Source organism: Halyomorpha halys, unplaced genomic scaffold, assembly GCF_000696795.3.
Source record: "Halyomorpha halys isolate HHAL.00 unplaced genomic scaffold, Hhal_1.1 Scaffold513.1, whole genome shotgun sequence".
NCBI classification, from domain to species: domain Eukaryota; kingdom Metazoa; phylum Arthropoda; class Insecta; order Hemiptera; family Pentatomidae; genus Halyomorpha; species Halyomorpha halys.
The window spans coordinates 599667-622234 of record NW_027106342.1 but is presented as its reverse complement, the minus strand read 5'-3'; the positions used below and the strand labels follow the sequence as shown (position 1 = coordinate 622234).

Genomic DNA, 22568 nt, shown 5'->3' with positions numbered 1-22568 from the left:
TCTATCATTGCAGAAAACAAAATAGACCGATTAAACTCAGGGATAGCAAACTATATAATAAGTAGGCATAAAATTTACAATAAATTAAAAATACGAATGAAAGTATATAATCATATTTGAAGACACCAAACTGTCGAAAAACGAAGGCAGTATCACGTAAATAAGTATTAAGTACGTTAAATATATTCAAAGAACCTTGGATCATAACCAAATACAAAATTTGGCTTACGATGAATTTATTAAACGCTAAAGGGTCCAGGTGTGCAGCACTTTGTGAGGAGGTATTTATTTATATTTGATATTTAATAGTAGCTAATTAAATACATATAATCACATAATTAAAAATAAAAATCCAGTTATTCTCTAGCCCTGGACATGTGTCCCAAGTCCTCATACTCCTTCATAATTAGTTTGTAGTCTGAAGCTAATCCATGATCTTTGTGGAATTTCCACTGCAAGTTCAGGAATCTGATCCACAATTTCCCGAATTCTGCTTGGGGGAGTGGTGCCGGTTTTGGATGGATGTCTCATTACACATCTGCCCTCTGGAGCTCAAGGGTGTATTTTAATAAAATGTTCTTCACAGAGCTTGTCCTCTGGGTCTGGCCGATCAACTGATTTGAGTTCTTCCATCTCCCAGAACGCACTCAGGTGTTTCTCAATACTTTCTTGTAACTCAGTGAAGAAAGTGGATGTAGCAGCGCTGGGTAGTCGTCTTTTCCGGAACGACCAATCCGAAACGTGTTGGTTGGAGGAACAGTTCAGCGACACCAGGCCACCATCGGCAACTGTATGGATCACAGCTGATAATGCGCGGTAATAAGTCTATACCTATTAAAAGATCAATGGCGTCTGGTACGTGACAACTATGTTAATATAGTTGATGGTTAGGCAAGTGTCGTATTAAATTACATTCAATAGAAGTAGTGGGCAGTTGAGGACAAATGGTGTACACGACGATGACTAAGGTCTTAAATTCGTCCCCACTCAATCGGGATCTGAGGGTCCAATTTAGGGATCCTGCAGGTTACACCACGGCATTGCCATCAAGACCAGTGATTGTAATATCCTACGGTTTGGCCCTAAATCCAAGCCTATTCACAATGGCTTGCGAAATAAAGGAGTTCTTCCTCCCTGAATTGATCAAGCTCTAATAGTGTGAGAACTTTGCAATGAACAGTTTGTCTGTTGCAAATATGAAGGAACATATTATGGAGTCTGGTTGGGCTGCTGAACCAAATCTCACTGACGGTGGTCTGACGAACGAAATGATATCGTTCGTAGATCATAATTTTGAAATTCCCGGAAGGAGGATTCCATGCATAAGCCCGTTTTCTTTGAACCAAGCGTGCTCATTATTTGTACGTTCTTTCTCTTTTTATATTTCACCAAGACACGCCGGCAACGATTCTTCTTAGTATAGCAGCAGAATGAATTCGTACTGGTCCAGGTAGTTCTAGAGGTCTCCCCTCTGTTTTGCATACCACCTCTGGGTTTTCCGTTCTAATTGGTAATGAGCCAATATCTGTTCGAAACGACCAACACTACCCATGTATTATACTCAACTACAATTGTACCTACAATTCTGTCTCCCAGGATTCTTTCTTTGCCTAAATCTTCTAATATGTGCATAAACCGAATGATACCCTCGATCCCCTGTTATACAACAATCTCCTCTACTTTCTGGCTAAAAATGATGACCCAGAGTCTTACAAATATAAGCGTCCTGCCCTTGCTCGAATCACCATTCGGCTGAAGTATTCAGTATGTGTGAAATGGGTCTGATTCTTATAATTGCCTTGGTCTAGTTCATCATAAACCAAATGGTCGTATTTATTTCCATTAAATTCTTTATCAAACATTTCTTCGAAATTTTCGAAGATCTTTGTTATGTTTTGATTAATCAAATACGAAGATATGGCCCAATTCCTCAAGTGATCTTAATTAAAATTATCGAAAATCATACCTTTCCTGTAAACATTATATTCTAGATCCAATCTAGGTTTAGGGTCTCACCGTCTCCCGTGCCCGCTGGTATGTTTTATCCCCTACTGGGGAACCCAGGGCTACTAGTCAGAGAACGACCTAATATTTCTTTGATGTCCGGACGGAATCCTACTCGAGAGATTTCTCATTTCTTCTTTAGTCCCCACCGTCAAAGTGATAACTTTTAGGACTCCTTCTGATGAACTCTCAACTACTCTATCTTTTCATTCAGATCCCTGACCTCTCGATCGAAGTGACCTTTCATCTAATGCCCCCTTTCACGACAAGGCGATCGAGTCTCCTGACAGTTTAGGTTCACTTCCAATATTTCTCCCGGAATCATAATCCTGTATTTTATTCTTCTAATTCCTCTATAATGTATTCCATCCTGCTGGATAACCTACCTTCATGTTATTCTATTTTGCTCATACTTTTTCCTAGATTTTCGTTATTATATCTCTACCTTCTATCAAATCCATCTATTATCATCTGAAAATTATTTGTCTGTTCTGATTTTGTCGTGACCTCTGTATCAGCTGACGCTTCGTCCCCTGAATCGGACTCTTCTGACCCATCTATTTTATATTCTTCTATCTCTTTAGCCTCTTGAACGTTTTCATCCTCACCCTTGGGAACCCTTTTGCCCGAACGTCTTACCATTGGATGCGTTGTGAGTTACTATATAATTTGAAATAAATAAAACTGTGTCAAATCATATATATACTCAACAAAAGAATGCCCGCTGAGATGGAAGAACTCTGGAACCCGCACTACCACAACTAACAGGGCTAACACAACCGTAAAAAAATTGAAGCCAATTTATAATTTAAATTATAGTAAAAAACTTATGAGTCGTCACACAAGAAAAAATACAAACAATAGAATAAAACTACAAATACCAGAACTATACCACTAAACACACATTAACAGTACAAATGAAAATAAAATTAAAACAGAATCTATCTAAATCATTTTGACAACTATACCACCACTCATTATTGTTTTATAAAAATAAACGCGATTTCTACTAATTGAAAACTACTGAAAAAAATAGCAAGTCTCCGCTAGGGATAACACTGATTGATGCTATCTATCAGTCGTCAGGATGCCAGGATATTCACTGAAGGCAATTATCCGAAAATACGTTTATTAATTAATTTATATTGAGTCCTGTAAAACTATTATTATAATTTAATTCTTTTCTAGAGGCTTTTCGTGTTTACTAGTTTATCAATAATTGAATATCTTTATATTTATAAAATATTATAACCATTTAAACATAGGATAAATTAGGGAGTGGTCAAATTTATATACATTTATACTGTACAAAAAAGAACAAATCATTTATTAATACTTAATAGCTCAGATAAAATCATGTTATATTACAATGACTTACAGTGGAAATGATAAAGATAGATGTTTGCTATAAAATATTATATTGCAACTGTTAACCAAAATCAGTCGGTGTGGAAGTTGTAGGGATGGGTTGGTTGTCATCTGTTCCTTTCGGTGGCTTCCTTCTTTTTCATCCCTGCCTTTCTTCCTCTCCTAAGACTGGCTCTTTCTCTTCTATCTCTTCGTCTTCAATGCCGTTTTTCCTGGTTGAGTTTTCCTTCTCCTTTCCTTCCACTTCCCCTTAGAGGCGTCACTTTTTTGAATCTGATTCCTCATTGGCTATAGGTGACAAAACTTCCCTCTGAGAACCTCGATCTGAAATTTATTCGATCAAAAAAATCCGGTAAAAATCGGATATGTAAATCCTACAATGGTCGTTAATATGAAGATGGGATTTGGTCGAACTGTGGGATGCTCTCGATGACAATTTAGGATAGGAAGGTTGATTTGCAATAGCAACTGCTTGGGTACGTTATATAAGAAAAGATTGGTACCAACAGACCGACATGTTGGAAAAGGATAACGATTTTAGTTTGGAATAAATCATAGAATATTCTTTCATTTCGGTCACTGTAGGAAATGAAGTCTTTAATTTATATTAATACTATTTTAATTATAGAATAACTTTTTATTTGACATTATCTTATAATGTGACATTTCCAACGTTGTAATGTTTATTTCAAATCTATTATTTAAGGTTGGAATAAGTACAAAAAAAAAAAAAAAAAAATGAGATTCTGAACGAGAATTTCAACACAAAGGTCGGGTAGAATGACAAGACCGATGATGAAATAGCTCTCCATTGTTAAAGCGAAAGAGAAAAATGACAACGGCTTGCATTATTGACTTCTGAGTTGACGATCATTTCTTTTTTGGGATATCTAACCATCATTTCCAATTCTTCTTGATAATTTTCAACTTAATGATAAGAAATTATTTCTGATGACAAGTTAATTAATAACCGGTCATTGAATATTTATAAGAGTACTACTAAGTAGACGTCTGCACGCAAATTCCGATGATCAAGGGAAAACTTTCTTTGTCAGTGAATTACTGATTTTTCCATACATACATACATATACATTTCTATACTTAATTAATTGGTTTAATTTTGAGATGTGTAAACCTAAAATAACTAAAAATACTTAATAATTAAAGTTTTATTTGATTATATACTTATTCTTACGTTGTGTACTTATCAGAAATGAGGCTTTCGAAGCAGTGTGGACCAATGTCTCTAGAAGTTATTTCGAGAGAAAGAGTTTACAAGACTTTAATGTAATTACTGTAATATAATTGTTGTCAATTAACAGATAGAGCGCAGTTAACAGTGACATAGGGAATCAACCCACTTGATCAACTCTTACACTGACGAAGACATCATGATGTCTGTTAAAATTAACTCCACTTTCAGAATGGTTTAGAAAATATTTAATTATTTTATTTACAGCCAACAAATTACACGAAATATGTAGCATTACATTCTCTCATATACATTCAGACATCGGTATTCCGACAAAAAAAATATACATATTCTTCTCACACACGTACCAGTTATCCTTCAATAGCAAATAGCCCATTTACCAACAGCATTTTCTTGCTAGGACTGTCAAAGAGCTCTCACACTTCGTTAGACCTTGATCAATATCGAGTCTTTCAACACATTCCGCGATTTATTTTGCGGCATACTTTTATGTACACTGAAACAGGGCACCTGGAACTTACTTTAGATAGTCGTTGGGTAAAGTATCAATTCAAATCTTCAAAACCTTCTCGGAGCGCATAACATTGCCGATGAGGTGTTAGAAGGAAGCCCGACGATGGCCTCTATACTCCTACTGATATTAGTATCAGTACTTTCCCATATCAAAGGAGCCTAATCTTGAGACTGTATGTAAAGCCCCAGAACAAATACTGATAGACGGCGTTGATCTTCTGCTTTAGCTTGAGGAAGCATGAGCTCACAACTTTGTAGAGGTTGTTCAATTTTGCCATTATCTTGTTATTAAAGAGCTACTCTTCTGTAAATGTACATCCTAGATTTTTTTATGGTATCACCTACTTTATTGTTTAAATGACATTTTCATTATCAAGGAAACGCGTCATAGATTGCAACACGCCTTTGATCAGAGATCCAGACCACATCTTTCAGCCCACACTTCTCACTCTCGAAACAACCAACCAATTAGGCTCTCATGGATGCACAGCTTTTTACAAGGAGCCAAAATTTTGCATATATGCCTATACATCAGCATCAATGAGATGTGTCTTCGACAATACAGGATTATATTGTTTGTTATGTGTCTCGTGGAACCCGAGCCTAAGATCAATTCTGTAGATGGTTTCCTACAGCTTTTGGTAAGAAATGAAACTGCAGATCTATTATTTTTGCGTAAAAAAAAAAATCCTTCTCAAGGTTTTTTTTTTGTTACACCGCAGGATTTTTACTTAATTGCGCAGTCATTATTTATATGTCTTTTTTTTTTTTTTTTTTTTGTAAGAAATACATTCTCTCTCGTCAGAAGTAGTATTCTCCAATTCATTCTCACATTAAATTTAAGGGTAACTGGGTATTTCCTCAGTTGAATTTGAGGAGTGTCTTACCTCAAACATCAATCTTAAATTCTGATAGTGTTTTCGTGCCAGAGTCTGTGCTTTTCCATGTACTTCAAAGAAATTTTAAACTTTTCAATGAGTGTTGTACCTTTGAAATAACCATATTATCTAATATTTCATTGCCTAATAACTATGTCTAAATGCCTGATTTTCAATAGAACGTACCTGGCTGGACAAGACTATTCCGGATTTAAATTTAAAATAAATTTATTCTTGCAAAAGGTCAAAATTTTGCTGAGAAACATTGCGTTCATAGATGTCTTACAATTTGGAGTACATTTGACTTGCAGTTGTCCAAGTCAAAATATGAGTTAATACTCTTTGGTTTACTGTTGTTCCAATTAACGCTTGGGCTTTTATGGACTTTATTAGCTAAAAATCGTTCGAAATAACCTCAAAAAACAAATTTGATTTAAAGAAAATATTTTATCTAAATCCCCACACACATTTAGGAGTTCTTAAGAAGCTCAATCTGATTCATTTCATTAAATCTGTTGAGATCCATTTTGTGATGTTACGTCCCGCAATTATGAATTTAATGTATTTACCTATTTTTACTGTCTCACTTCAAATTTTAACTTAGCAGAATCGGTACCATCTGTAATTCCACGCAAAAATTATACTCAATATTGTTGAAAAGAATTTGGAGCAGAGTTTTGCTGAATGGTAATTTTTTTGACCTTATCAAATCCGAAATATAATGTTTATTTTTGTTTATCTAATTTTATTAGTGGTTTTAGTGACATATATAGGGCTATGCTGTAATAAAATTATCCTTAGTGAAACATTAGCTGATGTGCTTTAGAGAAGCAGCCAGTATACAATAGTGGAGAATGCGGTGAAGCAGTGAAGGGCACCCCGATAAGACGTCCCGTTATAAATCACATTGGCTGGCAACAACCGCTACTGTTTTCCCCTTCTCTGTTTCCTTCCCCAGAGGAAGGGATCATCTACACGAATTATGGATTATGCGCTGGTCAAACTACAGACAAAATTGTATTTCTAGAATTTATAAGAGAAAATTAAAAATACTAGCAATGATAGATAACTATGTTTATGACACAACGTTTCCTTACTCACTATACATACGTCTCTCGTGATAAACTAATCGCTATTTTTGTGATTTTCGAAAAAAAAAAAATCTCAAGGTTAGGGAACTCGAAAATTACAAAAAAAAATTATCTTTCTATTGCAAAAATACGTATGTTAGGATTTCTCGAGGTAGGAATTTCAAATAAAAATTTTAAATAAAATACCTGCCAAGAATAAAATAGTTTAACAAAAAAACACGCAAAAAGGAAGGTGTAATGCAATCGGGAATAATTGCTGTGGGGTCGTGCAGATTCGCTTTTCCCTTCACAATCGAATGTTTCTATTTTTCCTTTTTATAATTATTCAATTGATTAATATTTTGTGTTTATCCATTGCTAACAATGATAACTGTTTATTTTTTCAAATGAACAATATTAAAGGTATTTTAGAGGTTTTTTTTAATTCGTCATTTGAGTCCTGTCAGAATATTTCAATGAAGATAAGACCTATCTGATATTAAATAACATTTAATTGTCATTGACATAGTGGTGTTTCCTTCCATTTATACTCTAAGGAAGCTGATATATGAATTTAAGACTTCTGCTAATTGATGAAAAAAGTAGAATTTGGAGAAAAAAAATTGAAAGTTTGGTAAAAATGAACCCTATTTTATTGAGCCTTATTCAATATATTCAAAATCAATATAATAAAAAAATATTTATTATTTATTACTTTTTCTATGACAATAACAGCTTTTGTTTTTATTTTTCAGAGATCTATTGGAACTAGCAGCACATCTATGCCGGTGAGTCTAAGCTGGATGATTAGTTGTAGTGTACTCATGTAGTCAGATTTAGTTTGTCTTACACCATTAATGTTTCAAATATGCACGTATCCAGGACTAAATTTAAATTATATTTATCCGATTTCTCAAATTAGTGGATGATGTGCTTCAAAATTTGATGTTTGTTTGGTTTTCATCTTTTATCTTTTTCAGCATTAGGTCATATTAAAAAATTATTTCTTTCTCTTTGTTTAACTCATGATTACAATTTCTAATATAAATATTTTTTTATGTTTTGTATTCGGATAATACTTTATACTTTGAAATTATTATACATTTACTTAGCTTCAATTTAAGTGATAATAAACATCTGTATGGCTGATGGTCTCTACGAAATTTGCTAGAATAAATTCACAAAATGTCGATTTTCTGTTGTTCGGAAAAGTTTTGTTTATGAGAAACCGTATCTCAGGAACTATTTTTAAAACTGATCTAAGTAGAACTTGCCTCTTAGCACTCAAATCGGAGCCAGGTAAATTTAGCATAAAGTAATTTCTAATGATAATATTCATTTCAGTTTTCATGATATTCATGAAAATAAATTTGTAAAATGTTGATTTCTTGTTATCTAAAAAATCTTTCGATAAATTTTATATTAGATCTACATCTCTAAGATTTACAAATGTCTACTAACACTCATATTGAAGCTAAGCAAATAAACCACAAGATAACTTCTAATGATTATCGTTGTTCTAACAGTTTCCATGATATTCACCAAAATAAATTTACAGTTTAGTTCTTGTTATTTAAAAAAAAAGTTTTTAATGAAATGTATCAGTAATGAATATGATGATTTTTATAATGGTTCAAAGTTTAACAAATATGCAACAATTTAAAAAAGTTTAATTTTCATACTGAAGAGAAAAGCTTTTGGTTATTTGGCCGCGATTTTGTTATTTATTCTTATTTCTTAAAACCCATAATAAAATCATTATGAAAATTGATTCCGCGCAATAAGATTATTTAACGAATTGATATTGACATATTGAACACCCAAAACAAATTTTGCATGGTTAGATTTTTCTAGACTTTATATGATATGTATGAGGTAAAGTGTACTGGGTAGTACGCTTCTAAATGGAGTTCAGGTCCCTCAGATGGTAAATTTAAATGAGCCAATTCTGAAGGTGATCTTGGGTGAATCACCGGCCATGCTTTATGTATTATGAAAAAATAAAAACATTCTGGAGGAAAATTTATCCCAGGTTAGAAAAATATAACAAAAACATGAGTTATCCTCATTCCTCACTTCATCGGTGAAACCTCTAGCGTCCTACATAAAACTAATATTGACGTTGATAATACATTATAATAATTGGTTAATAAAAAGTTAATTAAAATCTACAGTTATGATATGACAAGGCGTATTATCTGCCTTAATACTAACTCTATTAAAAAAAATACATAAATAATCAGTGTTTTCCAGTATTCATGTGTCTTTGTTGTTTTAGCTTGGTTTTAAGGGCAAAAAACTACTGACGGTTATTATTGCTCTTTTAACAAAAAAAATTTCACTAATTATTAATTATATAACTAGATATTAAATAATTTTTTTATAATAATGAATAATTTAGGTTAATAATTTTACTAATAATGAATAATAATTGAGAGTAAAATATAAACAATAAATAATGATATTATGTTTTATTATATATAAATCAGTTTTATATCTGAGTAAACAATCGCATAGATTTAATGAATTTAATGGTGCTTTAAATTTTTTTTTCTTTTAATCCCCCCCCCTTCCCATTTCTAGTTTGCGCATTCCACTGCTCCCAAAAATCAACATTTTTTTTTATTCTTTTAAATTAATTATTTAATTATTATTGGAAACAAATTGTTAATGTGGTGCAGCCCAGCACTAGGTTGAGCGCCTTACTGATGAGGCTGTACCTTGTCCACTGCATCCGTTCGGTAGATCCACCTGGTGTGCATCCGTTTGGGTGCCTCCTGCACTTGCCAGGCTAGCCTAGCTCTCCTGGTCTCAGTGTGGATCAGCTTCCTCCTTTTCTGGTGGCTGGCCGATGTCGGGCGGTCAAACCCTTCCCATTGTGAAATGAGTTGGGCCCACCACCAATCTACTATTACGTGTTCTGCTGTTCCAGGAACTCCGCATGTGGGACTCCGGGAGTCGATGTTCTTTCCCCTTTTCAGCTTCACCCGAAACCCTCCGTGTCCTGTTAGGATCAGTGAGACCCAATAGTCTGGGAGGACCCATTTAACCTTCAATCTAGAAAGGTCGGTAGGGATGAATTTTCTCTAAGTAGCACCCTTCTGGCTTGCTACGCTCAGTCAATTCCACTCCTGCAGAATTTTCTTCCATAAGTTTGGGGCCTCACCGATCCTCCCTCGGAGCTCCTCCGGTAGCACTTCTAGTCCCTGCCTCATTACTCCATATTTAAGGATATCCTCCCTGAGGATGAGGTCTAGGGGCATCACTTCGACCAGCACCTGCACCGCCTCATGTGACACCGTTCTATATGTCTTCGTAACCCTCAGCAGAGCCAATTTCTGTATGGTGGCCAGTCTCCTCTTCTGTGTCTGCGTGAGGTTTCGGCTCCATGCAGGGGATGCGTACCTCATCGTCTTCGGTCCTCATTCCCCTTTTCTCTTCCTTTAGCCCTACATTCGGCCGTCCGTTCTAAGAGGATGTGAGTTTCTTCGTCGACTTTCCCTTCCTTTTATTATTCCAGAAACCTTTTCAAGTGTCGGGGACACCCATCCTCATTCCTGAACATCTAGTATGTAAATAAAAAGAATCTACTCCTAATATATTATAAGGTAGAAAGGCAATAATAACTCACTAGAAACCGAGAGTATAATAATCTGTTCTCGGTTCCTAATGAGTTATTATCTCCTTTCTAACTTATAATATATCGGGAGTAGATTATCGTGATATTCTCAATTGATATTAGTGTTTACAAACTCCAACACTTCAAATTCGCAAATTAAGTGTTATCTACTGTCAATAACGTTTTGTTATCTATTTTCTATAGCTTACCGATGGGGAGGTCGCAAAACTCCTATTATTTCAACGAAATGGCTGCCCCAACTAATGATTGAGAAGTTTTTTATCGTCTCAAATCGAGATTTATGTTTCTATAATTTTCGTATGTGCTGAATGAACCTCAGTCCTTAATTACAGATAATACTAAACAATTAAATTAATTTACAACATACTATTAATCTATACACTTAACATTAATCTCCCTGCCCTGCCATATTACGAAGATAAAAACAAAATTTCCATTCATATAAAATGATATTAACCACCTGCGCTATAAAGATATGCCACACACGTAGAGTTGCTTTTGTTCCAAAACCGCCAGTGACATGTATACCATGTCAAAAGGCATTTGTCGCAGAAACAAAAACGACGTGTCCGCCTCGTCGGCTAGTAGTTGCATCGTTTATTATTTATTTATTTATTCATTCATTATTCTATAGTGCACGATATCTCGTAGCATCATCGATATCTCGTAAATATTTCAGAATCGATATGGTATGTTTTACGGATTATTTTACACGAAAATTCTTGTACTTTGTGGTACATCATATTATAAAACTGAAAAAGTGAATAATGGATCTTTTTATTTTAATCTTATCAACCTATATTATAAAATGAATAATAACAAGAATCTCAGTAATATTACTTCGACAAGTACAAAGAGAAACCGATTAGTTATTCCGTCTGATAGCGATACAGACAGTGAAAATTATTTGTCCTGTTCGGAATTTGCGTAGAATTATAGTATCTGATAGTGAAGAAGAAAGTGACTGTGTAAATCATGAAATTAATTTTACATCTGATGAATGGATATGGAGAAATAAGGAAAATGAAAGTGAAATTCGGCAGTACTCACAAATTCCTGAAATGACCGTAGAAATGGGAGAACGATTCAAATCTTTGCAAGTGCTAAACCAATTTTTATCAAAAGACTTTTGGAATATCATTGTCACAACCACCAGTGCTTCTGAAATATGTTACCATAAGTTAGGTATCGGCGAAAGCCAAATGTCAAAAAAGAGAAGAAGGAATAAGATGTAACACGTGTGAACTTCTGTAACATACTAACTTTATTGGGTTCGGTACATCTCTTTATATACATGCGATCAGCTGATCTCCTCAGTCAGCTGACATCGAAGTAACAGCTGACTAAGGCTATAACTCATATTTATGTGCACACTAATAGCTGATTTTGGACACACCTTATTTATGGATAGCTGGTACTCTTCACCAAAATTGCAATCCATGCAAATCAATGCCATAGGGACAGTTAGATGCAATAGAAAGAATATGCTGAAAGAGCTTCCAACGATAAAGCTGAAAAATCTCAAGATTTTGCAAAGGTATTTTAGCTGCGAAGTGAAAGGACAAGAAAGATATATATTTATTGTCCACGTAACATTAAAAAAAAACGAAATGATGGAAGTAGAGAAGAAGAGATGGAAAAATAATATCGCTATTACAAACCCTAATATCGCGTTGGAACATGATGGCAGGGATGGGGTAGATCACCAAGCTACTTAACTTCTTTCTCATTTATGAAAAAGTGCATTAAAAGTTATGAAAAAATATTTTACCTAATGGATATTGCACTTTTTAATGTTTATTTTTTATTTTCAATGACATCGAATATACCAAAAAGCAAAAAATATACGTTTACAAAATTTCGATATTATATGGCTGAACATATTATAGAAAGTGTATGTATGGCGGGAGTGGGCGTTCGAAAATAAACTTACTAAGACTGCTGACCACTATAAAATAAATGAAATAAAATAGTAATAAATAAGCTTTTGTTTAGAAGCTGGTTGTTAACAGAAAACAAATCAAAATAGCAGCATGAAAATCAAAACCAAGGATACTTCTCTAGTTTATGCAAAAAATTAATAAAAAGACTTTAAAAAAAAAAGAAACAGAATTTCAAATAAAATATTTCTTAAAGGTAGCATTTAAAAGAAAATTTTAGTACAAAAAATAAATTAAATATCCTTAAATTAAGGATTAAATTAAGTTCCGCAAGGAGTCCCGTCTTCACTGAACAATTGGTAAAATGTGGCACTGTGTCCCACTGTGGGCCGAGCAATTAACACTTACAAAAGTCTCTGGGGACTTGGTCCCTGGAACTTATTTAAAACTTATACTGTGTCTATCGGTAGGGACTTGGCACCTAGAACTATATACGAGGACTTGGTCCCTAGAACTGAGTACGATTAAGCCGTAATAATCGCATTTTATCCTGTATTCAATAAAACAATTAAAAATAAATACGTACGTAAATAACAAAAAATAATATATAAAAATATATATATATATATTTTCTTTAGTACGGTGGCCACAACAGTGTGTATGCCTGAGTACACAGAGCGTGGAAGGCTGTCTGCTGGTGATACACCACTTCGATTACAATCAAAACAATGGGGCCATTTTCTAAGGAATATTCCATCTGCACAAGAAAAAAAAAATACTCAAATGTGTAAAGTGTGAATCAAGCATAAAAAACGTAGCGAGACTTCTTGAGAGTACAATAAATGCCTTGTAGCATTATATATTCCTGAGTGTTTTGAAATTTTCCATACAAAAGTAGATTATTAATTAATAAAATATTATTGTTGTGAATATGTATTTATATCCGTGTAAAATTCTTTTTGTAGGACCACACCAACGCGCTTAAAAAAACGGTCAAAAAAATCAATTTGTTTTATGTAAAAAAAATACAATTTAGAACATTGTCTTGGCAAAAAAAAACAAAACAAAAATAATCAAAATTTTATTTTAATTTTGGATTTTGGATATCGGTTATAATACTTAGCTCCCTATGTAGACATAAGCTAAAAATGTATATAGAGGATTATTACAGTGAATAAATAATTATTATTATCAAATTAATGTTTTCAATCCTCGATATTCGAGTTTGAAAAAATATAGCAGTGTAAAATATAACGTCGCTCGAATTATCTGAAATGTGTACAGTTTGGCCAGTTTAGCGCTTTCAAATCAACTCGAGTGTACAAGTTAGAAGAGGCTAAAAAAGCTATGCGCTTGTAGAAGTAGTCCCATATCCTTTTCTAGATAGATGCTAGATAGTCCACTCGCTCATTACCTTTAATGCCTTTGTGTCCAGGCACCAATTCTATGGCCGCACCTTGTTGGCTAAGAAAACCTAAGGGAAGTCTAAGGGAGTTTAAGTTAACCTTACACTCCTCCACCAATTTAGAACGGATCACACTTCTATCCAGCGCATAAATGGCTGCCTGACTATCCGTAAAAATTGTGATTAGCCTATCCCTTGTGCCTTCTTTTATTATTAGATTCTGGGAACAGACATTGATTGCAAGCACCTCAGCTTGGAATACTGTGGTGTGCTTTCCAAGCGAAATGGATATGCCTTGATTAGGCGCATCCTTCCACCATATTCCTGCTCCAGATCCTTGTTCCATTAAGGATTACAAATTCCGTTACACGGTTTTTGTGGGGTGGACCATTCAATCTTAACACTATAGTAAGTGTCCCTATACTTCTTACCTGAATATCAGAGTGCATAGCCAAAATCCTGTCTTCATTAACCCTTCTAAACAGACGTCCATGCGCCTCATAGGTTAGGGAATGGGAGCTCATTCCTAATTTCGTGCCTAATTCCTAAGCCTATATGCAGTATATCCTTCATACTGGTCCTTTCAACATGAAGTCGCCACTTCAGTTTACTATCAAAAGTAACGCCAAGATGTTTGACTCCACTTCACTTGGAGAATTCCAATCGTTCAATGTTATGATACGGCGATCTGATTGCGATTATCCGTCTGTTAGTGAACACACAAAGACAGACCTTTTGAGGATTGATGCCCAGAACGTATTCCTGGCACCATCAACTTATAAGGTCTACCGATGTTTGAAGCAATCCTGAGATTGTTTCTGGGAATTTGCCTCCTATCAACACAGCGATATCGTCGGCACATCCCTGCGTTTAAAAACCTGCATCATTAGATTTGATCAGTAAGGTATCAACAACCATGCACCACAGGAGAGGAGATAGGACAGCCATCAATAGGCTTCATCCGCATCTTAGTGTGTCCTAACTCTGATATGAGCAATCTTCCTTCCAGCATTGCATTAATCCATTTGGAAGAAATCTGTCCAACCCCTTTAATTTACATGGCTTTTGCCATGATTCAATATGGGGTGCGATCAAAGGTGCCTTTAATATCAATAAAGACACCAGCCATAATCTTCTTATAGGCCAAACTGTTTTCAATCCTGGACACCAAGTGGTGTAGGGCATCCTCACAGGATTTCCCGGATTGATAGAGAAATTGAGCGCTGTGTAGTGGTCTCTCTAGCTGTGTAGTTTTCTTTATATGTCTGTCTATAACTTTCTCATGTATTTTCATTAAGAAGGATGTCAGAAAAATATGTCTAGAAGCCTTGAGGTTGTAAGACGCTTTCCCTGGTTTAGTTATAAAACACACCTTCGACGCTTTCCAACTAGTTGGAATGTGACTCAGTGGCAAGCTTTCCCTTAGCAATACTAGAGGTATGGTTTCAAGACCGGTAAGCCTTGAATATGATGGAAAGATTCCATCCGTACCAGCTGATTTAAAAGGCGAGAAAGATCTCGATATCGCCCACTCAACCTTGCCAGATTTGACAATCCTATTTGCTTCGACCCACTTGTCTTTACTACAAGTGTAGCTCTCGATAGTAGGAATCGGGTCATTTTCTTCTATCAGTACACACCCAGGGAAGTGTGAGCGTGCCAGAGCCTCTAGGATTCTCACTTCGGAATTGGCGAACCCCCCTTCCATCCCAACAGCACCCAGTACACCCCTTTCAGAGCATCTGGATAGAATCCTATTAATTCTGAACGTGGAGGAGCATCATTGCTCATTTCTTCCACAATTGTGGTAAGTGAGCTCAGAACAGCCCTGCCAGGTCTGAAATATGTGAGGAGAACGAATCCTCCTCATCTGGAAAGGGATATAAATTATCATCATTCATTTTGTTCCCATGAGTATGGGGGTTCTTAAAATCACTGTAGTACCTGCCCCTTGCAGCGGGCATTAAATACAATGGCGTGCGCCAGGTGCCCTAAGTGGGTCGATCTAAGACATTATATTTTTATACACCCTCTGCTATTCAGCCGCAGCTCGAACTGATCACCTGATTCATCTGCCATGAGTGGGGGAGACACCCGCACCCATTTCCCTCTCTAGTCCTCCTGTTACCCTATCCATTTTCTCCACTCTCTTCACCTTACTCTGGGCATCTTTAATGTGGAAGGAAGGATTTAGCGTGTTCAACAATTTGACCATGCCAGGATGGGCTAGTTTCTCATGGTCCTTTTTTACGAATTCCTCTGCCATGCCCTCAGGTACTAGTATTTGTGGAGAGTTGTCTTTCCACTGGTTTATTACATATTTTCCATCAAAGGTGTATGTATATTCACCCCGAATGAATTTATTTTCTGGTTTTACTCTCAGTAGTTGGAGGTTTTCCTCTTCTTATGTTTTTATTGTTATATTTGTACGACCGGATCATTTAGTTCAGTTCCCTGGTAAAGGTAGTTTAGGTCTGGAGGTAGTTTATTTGTTGTTATTTGTACATATGGAGTCGGGTCTATATGTGGTAGTCTTTCCGTCTATATTTCAGCTTGAAAAATCAGCTACTTCATTCTCCTATATTTTTTTATGAACCACCTCAAAGTCGAACTATTGGAGGTACAAACTCCACGTTAACTACTGATTTGTTATATTCATACGAGTCTTTATGACTATAACTGCGTAGGTCAGAGCACGCTGGTCTCCATTTCCGGCCCTTTTTCAATAGGTGCGTTAGCCTTCCTAGATGTCTCGCGTACTCGGGGTTAAACCGAGAGTAGTAATTCGTGAGTCCCATTAGAGCTTGTAGGTCTTTGACACATTTTAGTGGCGGAATTTTCTTGATAGCTTTGACCTTAGATACCTGGGGCTTTAGTCCGCCGGTCATAAGTACGAACCCGAGATAATCTAATGTGGTACGCAAAAATTGAGTTTTCTCTGAATTTAGAGTAACTCCTTTCGCCTTAAGTAGGCCCAGCAGCTCTCCGAGAATTTTCAGATGTTCTTCGTGCGTCCCTCTCATCACTAAAAGGTTATCTACATAGGGTCGGATTTGGTTATTTAGTGTTCCTAATAGTTGGCTAAGCCCTCTACTTAAGCCCGCTAGGGAAACCTTCAAACCAAACAGAAGTTTCTTGAACTCGTACATCCTTCCTTCGTGCATGAATGCCGTGTATTTCCTGCAATTCTCACTCAGGGGTACTTGGTAGAAACTTTTTGTGAGGTCTATGGTGGTAAAGACTCTTTTGCCGTTGCAGTATTTTAAAATGTCATCGATGCTCATTGTTATTAGTCGGGATATAGTTTATTATTGAGCTTCTGGCCGTCTAAGTCTGACCCGACCATCGTTCTTATTCCCTACCAAGATGGGGTTTACATAGTGACTTTTCTTGTGTGGATAATGTCGTCTTCGAGCATTTTGTTTATTTCTTCCCTCCCGGCTTTCCTTTTATGGAATGGGATCGGGTAAGGTTTCACGCGGACTGGTTTATCGTCCATTAATCTTAATTCGTATTCATACCCTTTAATCTGTCCTGGGTGTTTGGAGAAGACGTCTGAGTACCTATGTAACATTTCATCTAGTTCTTCGACGATAGGACGTGGGCTTGGGACTCTTTAATCTGTTGTATTTTATCCTTTATGACGTTTTCACCTGAATCAAGACTGGGTTTAAAACTCTCCTCGATATTTACTGCTTCGCTAGGCCTTAGCTCTGGTTTTCTTTTACCATTGCAGAAGGGAATATTTCTCCGGCTGAATTCCTCCTTCAAAACGAAACAGTTGCTTTCTATATTAATTTCTTGCATGTGAACCTTTATGAAATGATATCCTAGGATGCAGTCTTGGCTAAGATTCGGAACAATTGAGAAATTTAACTCTATGATAAAATTTTGAAAGGAAAAGCTAAGGACCTGGGTTTTAATTGGGGTAGACCTCTTATTTAGAGCCGTGGCTATCCTTAAACTGGAGACCTTCATGTGGAAAATTGTCTTTATTCCTTCCATAAAAAGATTTATTTAAGCACGTTACTTGACTTTCTGTGTCCAATAGAGCATTAATTGGTAACTTTCCTAAGGTGACAACGACTTGTGGAAAAAAAAATATTTTGGAACTGGTTCTGGAAATCCATGGGGTAAATTCTTGATAGAGGGACGCGATGCCCCGATCCGTATCCCCAGTTTCTAGCTCTCATTTACGGTCTTTTTCTCCCTGCCCTCCATCTTCCGAATCTACGGCCTTTTCCTGGTACTCTGAGTAATTATATGCGTCCGTTCTGGCAAACGTTTTAGGCCATCTCTGCGTCCATGTTCCCCGTGTGGATCCCCATTTTCTCCCTCCGTAAGTTTTATTTTCTCCTTGATTCTTCTCTTCGATCCTTAGTTTACTCACTGGTTGGTCTCTCGGGAACTTATCTCTCTCTGGAGGACTCTGTGGAACGTATGGTCTCTTATGTGCCTTGCCTTCGTCTCCATAATTACCTTTGACTCTACCGCTTTCATTTTGAAACCGTCCTCTTGGCTGTTGTAATTCTCTCCTGTCAGGTGTTCCTTGATTTCGTCCATATTCTTGAGGCCTTCTTTCTGGGTGGCTCCTTTTTATCCCGGAACTCGAGCTTCGCTGTCTTGGGCAGTGATATTCCCTTGACTGCATAATTTTTTCCTTCCCTACGTCCTCTAATACTTGCATAAATCGACCAATATCATCAATACCTTGATATATTGTTATCTCCTCTATCGTCGGGCCGAAGTGCCCTCCTCTAGCGTCCTACAAATGTACGGGTCTACGAGTTTGCTCTGGCACGCTCTGGCTCGGATGACCATTCTACTAAAATATTCGGATGGAGAAAGGTATGGCTTGTAATAGTATTTTCCACAGTTGAGTTCCTCAAAAATTAACTGATCATACTTAGGCCCGTGGAACCTTAATAGAAACTTCTCCCTGAACTCTTCAAATGTTTTCATAGTCTCCTGGCTGGTTGAGTACCAAGCTAATGCGTCGTCCAGCAGATGGTCCTTCAGGAAGTGCTCTAGAAGCATAAACCTCCCATAAGTATTATATTCTAGCTGGAAGCGACTTATGAATTCAGTTGGAATATGCTTTTTACTGTTTGAAAACTTACAATTTTCGGAAAGCTGTCTTTCTTGTGCAGTTAAGAGTCCCAAATTCCACATGTCTACTAGGGTTCGGTCCCGTTCTCCCAGCGGCAATGTACCCTCTGTTACCGGCGGTGTATGGCTCGATGGCGTCCCTATCCCTTCCTGAACTGCTGTTCTCCCAGATTTGATGAGATCCATATAGTGTTTTATTCTTTTTTCGACGGTCTGGATCTTGCTCGTGATCTGAACCTCTTGCTGAATTCTCAATATCTCGATCCGGTGATCTAGATCCTTTACCTCTCGGTCAATCCGCTCCTCTACCAAGATATTCCTCTCATCACAGGCCGAGTGGTGTTCCCGGCAACAAGTTCTATTTCGTCGATATCTATGAAGACCCGCTGTAGCCATTGTTATTTTCTCTTCACTATTTTTAGCCGCTTCGTCTATTTTTACTTTAAGCTCTGCAAAGGAGTCTTTCTTTAAGACATCTATAGTCATTAGTATAGTTTTATTTAATTCCTCCTTCATCTGTTCTTGTTCTTTCTTTTCTTCCTCATACCTCTGTTCTTGTTTTTTAATTCGTTCCTCATCTCTCTGTTCTTTTTTCTTTTGTTACTCAACCTTCTGTTCTTGTTTTTTAATTCGTTCCTCATCTTTCTGTTGTTGTTGTCTAATAAAGTGCTGTAGCATGGTCATCATTGGGTTATTTTCCATTGCCTGTTGTCTGTTAGGGATTTCTCCAGTAATATTTTCACTCTGTGAAGGAGTTGTTTGTTGAACTGTGGTCTCCGTTTCCCCTATTGACTCCGAATTTTCTGCTTCCTGTACCTCATGAACAGTTTCTTCTTCTTGTCGTTTATGTTACAAACCACTTTTCTCACTCCTTCCTGATGCTTTCGCGGACCGCGTACGTTTATTTCCACTTCCTTTCTCGGATTTTAGCTTTAAGCTTATGTGGTGGCCCCAAAAGCCAACGCATTTATGCGTTAATAATCCAGAAAAAGTATAACCCTTAACAAAACCGAAACTAACTGTCCTGCAAGTGCTTTTATACGTTACCAAAAGAAAAACAACAATCATTATGCAATAAATTCTATTGTATCTCTGATTTTAGCATTTGAAGTTACTGACATGCCACCTTTGGTACTGATTTTAAAAAAGGTTTTAATTTTGATAGGCATAGTAAATTGGTAGAAACGTAGGGATGCCATAATTTATGCCGTGTACGGGGCTTCGGGATTTCTAAATCCGACTAGGGGTTCCCCGTACACGTATTATATTGAAATTCATTCATATATTCATGAATTTATATTTTGTATTTGTATTTATATATTTATATTGTATGTATTTATGTATTTTTAATATGTATCTCTATCGGTTCCTGATGGGAACCGACTGAAAAAGTATGCACTATATTTAATTCAAACACTAGATACCATATGGACCCCTCGCCATGGTATGAATATCGATAATTAATCATTGGAGTTCCTTTCCAACGGTATCGTGTTCACACATTTACTATGCTATTATATACGAGGTGGAATGCAGGGATTATTAATTCAAGAGATTATTAATAAGTCAAGTCTTTGTTACATATTTTATATTTACAATCATATATACATTAGTAAGAATAATATTATGAGAGAGCATGGAAGACCTGTTTCCTTATACTTTAATTGTTATATTATGAATTGAGAAGTACCAGTTGGAATCTTTGATATTTATACTGACTCCTCTAAGTTATCAATTCTATTAATGCCATTCAAATTACTACGGAAAAGGTCTTACTTGTTTCGGTACATCGGTCGGCTTGGCAGTTGTCGCGGCAGGGCATCCATATTCGCTTGGCTCCGCAGCCTCCCGGCTGTCGCTACTGGATCCCCACGAGGTGTGACTTCCTTCTCTGGCCTCCAACTGGTCTTCCCCTGATCTTCCCTCAGACTGTCTTCAAGTGTCCATCTCTCCCAGACTGTGTCCAACTGTGTTCCTCCTGCCCTTTTTGTTTATTTTCTCCCCTCTCCTTCTGACTCCTCCTTCTTTTGATTTCTGTTCTTTGATTGGTTTTTCTATGTTCAGAGGGAGTGAGAAGGTCCAATGACCTTCGGCGAAAGTCGGTCTTTTTCCTACCTTTCATGTTTAAATTAAGGCCGCTTTCTTCTTTATGTATTTTCCCCGAGGTTTTTAGAGTGCTCACGTGTAAGATAAGGGCTGTTTATTTGTTTATCTCTGCCTACATGATCAACCGTCCCCAGGGGTGCATACCCTCCGTACATTACTTTAGATGTTTTGCCGACCGGGTTTCAGCCTAGGCCCGTCGGTTTCTTTGGCATGCCGACAAAAGAAATTACTTAGCGCTTAAAATTCCAGCTGGTGCCTTCCATTACATATCACTGGAAAGCAGTAGCCCAGGATAGGCAGGCGAGGAAAAGGTTGGCTCGGGCGGCCTAAGAGCTACAAGATCTCTCGAGACAATCGAAATATATATGTATTAGGAAAGTAATAAGTATAAAATTGTAGAAAGTAATGTATATTAAAAAATATATATGCTAAAATCTGTATCGTATATGCAATATCATGCATGTCTTCCACTGAGACATCTGTTACCATGCATGTGACGGTTTATATTTTTATATTATTAGTTATACATTATATTTTCAGCCACTTTCCACTTGAGTTTCTCCATTAAGCATCTTGTTGTGCTTGGTATAGGTCCAAACCAGAGACCTCTCACGTTCAAGTATCTTTCCCGGAAGCTCTCACGATACTTTGCCTTAAGGATACATTTATTATATATTTCTTTCTTTTCCTTTTTCACTCTATTTTTCAGGTCGTAATATTATTATAAATCTCAAAATATAATATTATATAAATGATATTTTGCCCTTGACAAATGATAATTAATGTTTCTAAATTCACTATCATAGCTGAACTTTTATTCGGTTAAATATCTAAAATTTTAACTAATATCGTATCATGTCATGTTAGTATTTTAAATAGATTATAAATAAGCTTGATGAACTAGCTCACTATGTTGCGAAAGATAACATTGGCATCTTAGGAATTAATGAGACCTGTCTCAAAGATAAATATGAGTTAAAGACCCCAGGCTTCTCTGTTTATCGTCCTAATAGAGGGAGGGTTGTCGTTCTGTTAATTAGTAATAAAATACCACACTCTTTGGAGCTTTTGTAACTATCAATAGCAATCATGTTTTAGTTGTCTCTCCTTCATTATCCCCTACAAACTCAAACTATATATATTTGGCAGATCCATTATATTAGGGCCGTCTGTAGCTCAGGGAGTCGAGGCGTAGTTCTTTGCAGCCTTGGAACTGCAGAGGTGCCGGTTCGAATCCGGTCTGGGATGGGTAATAAAAACTTGACTCCCTCACTCACCTTCTTTGTAGTGTTAGAATAGGGTCTTAGTGAGTGACGTATCGAGCATAAGGTCTGGTTCGATTCTACCAGGGCCCTGTTACATAATGAAAGCTATGATTAGTT

At 36.5% G+C, this 22568-nt stretch overlaps 1 protein-coding gene across 2 annotated transcripts in view; it reads left to right on the top strand.

Moving 5' to 3' along the window:
- LOC106683754 (limbic system-associated membrane protein) overlaps positions 1-22568 on the top strand; it is a 299259-nt gene that overhangs the window by 5082 nt on the left and 271609 nt on the right. For both annotated transcript variants that reach the window (XM_024359748.2, XM_067044681.1), the window contains exon 2: positions 7802-7834. In XM_024359748.2, the coding sequence (XP_024215516.1) occupies positions 7829-7834 (6 nt within the window). In that variant the 5' untranslated portion in view covers positions 7802-7828. The remainder of the gene's footprint in view (positions 1-7801; positions 7835-22568) is intronic.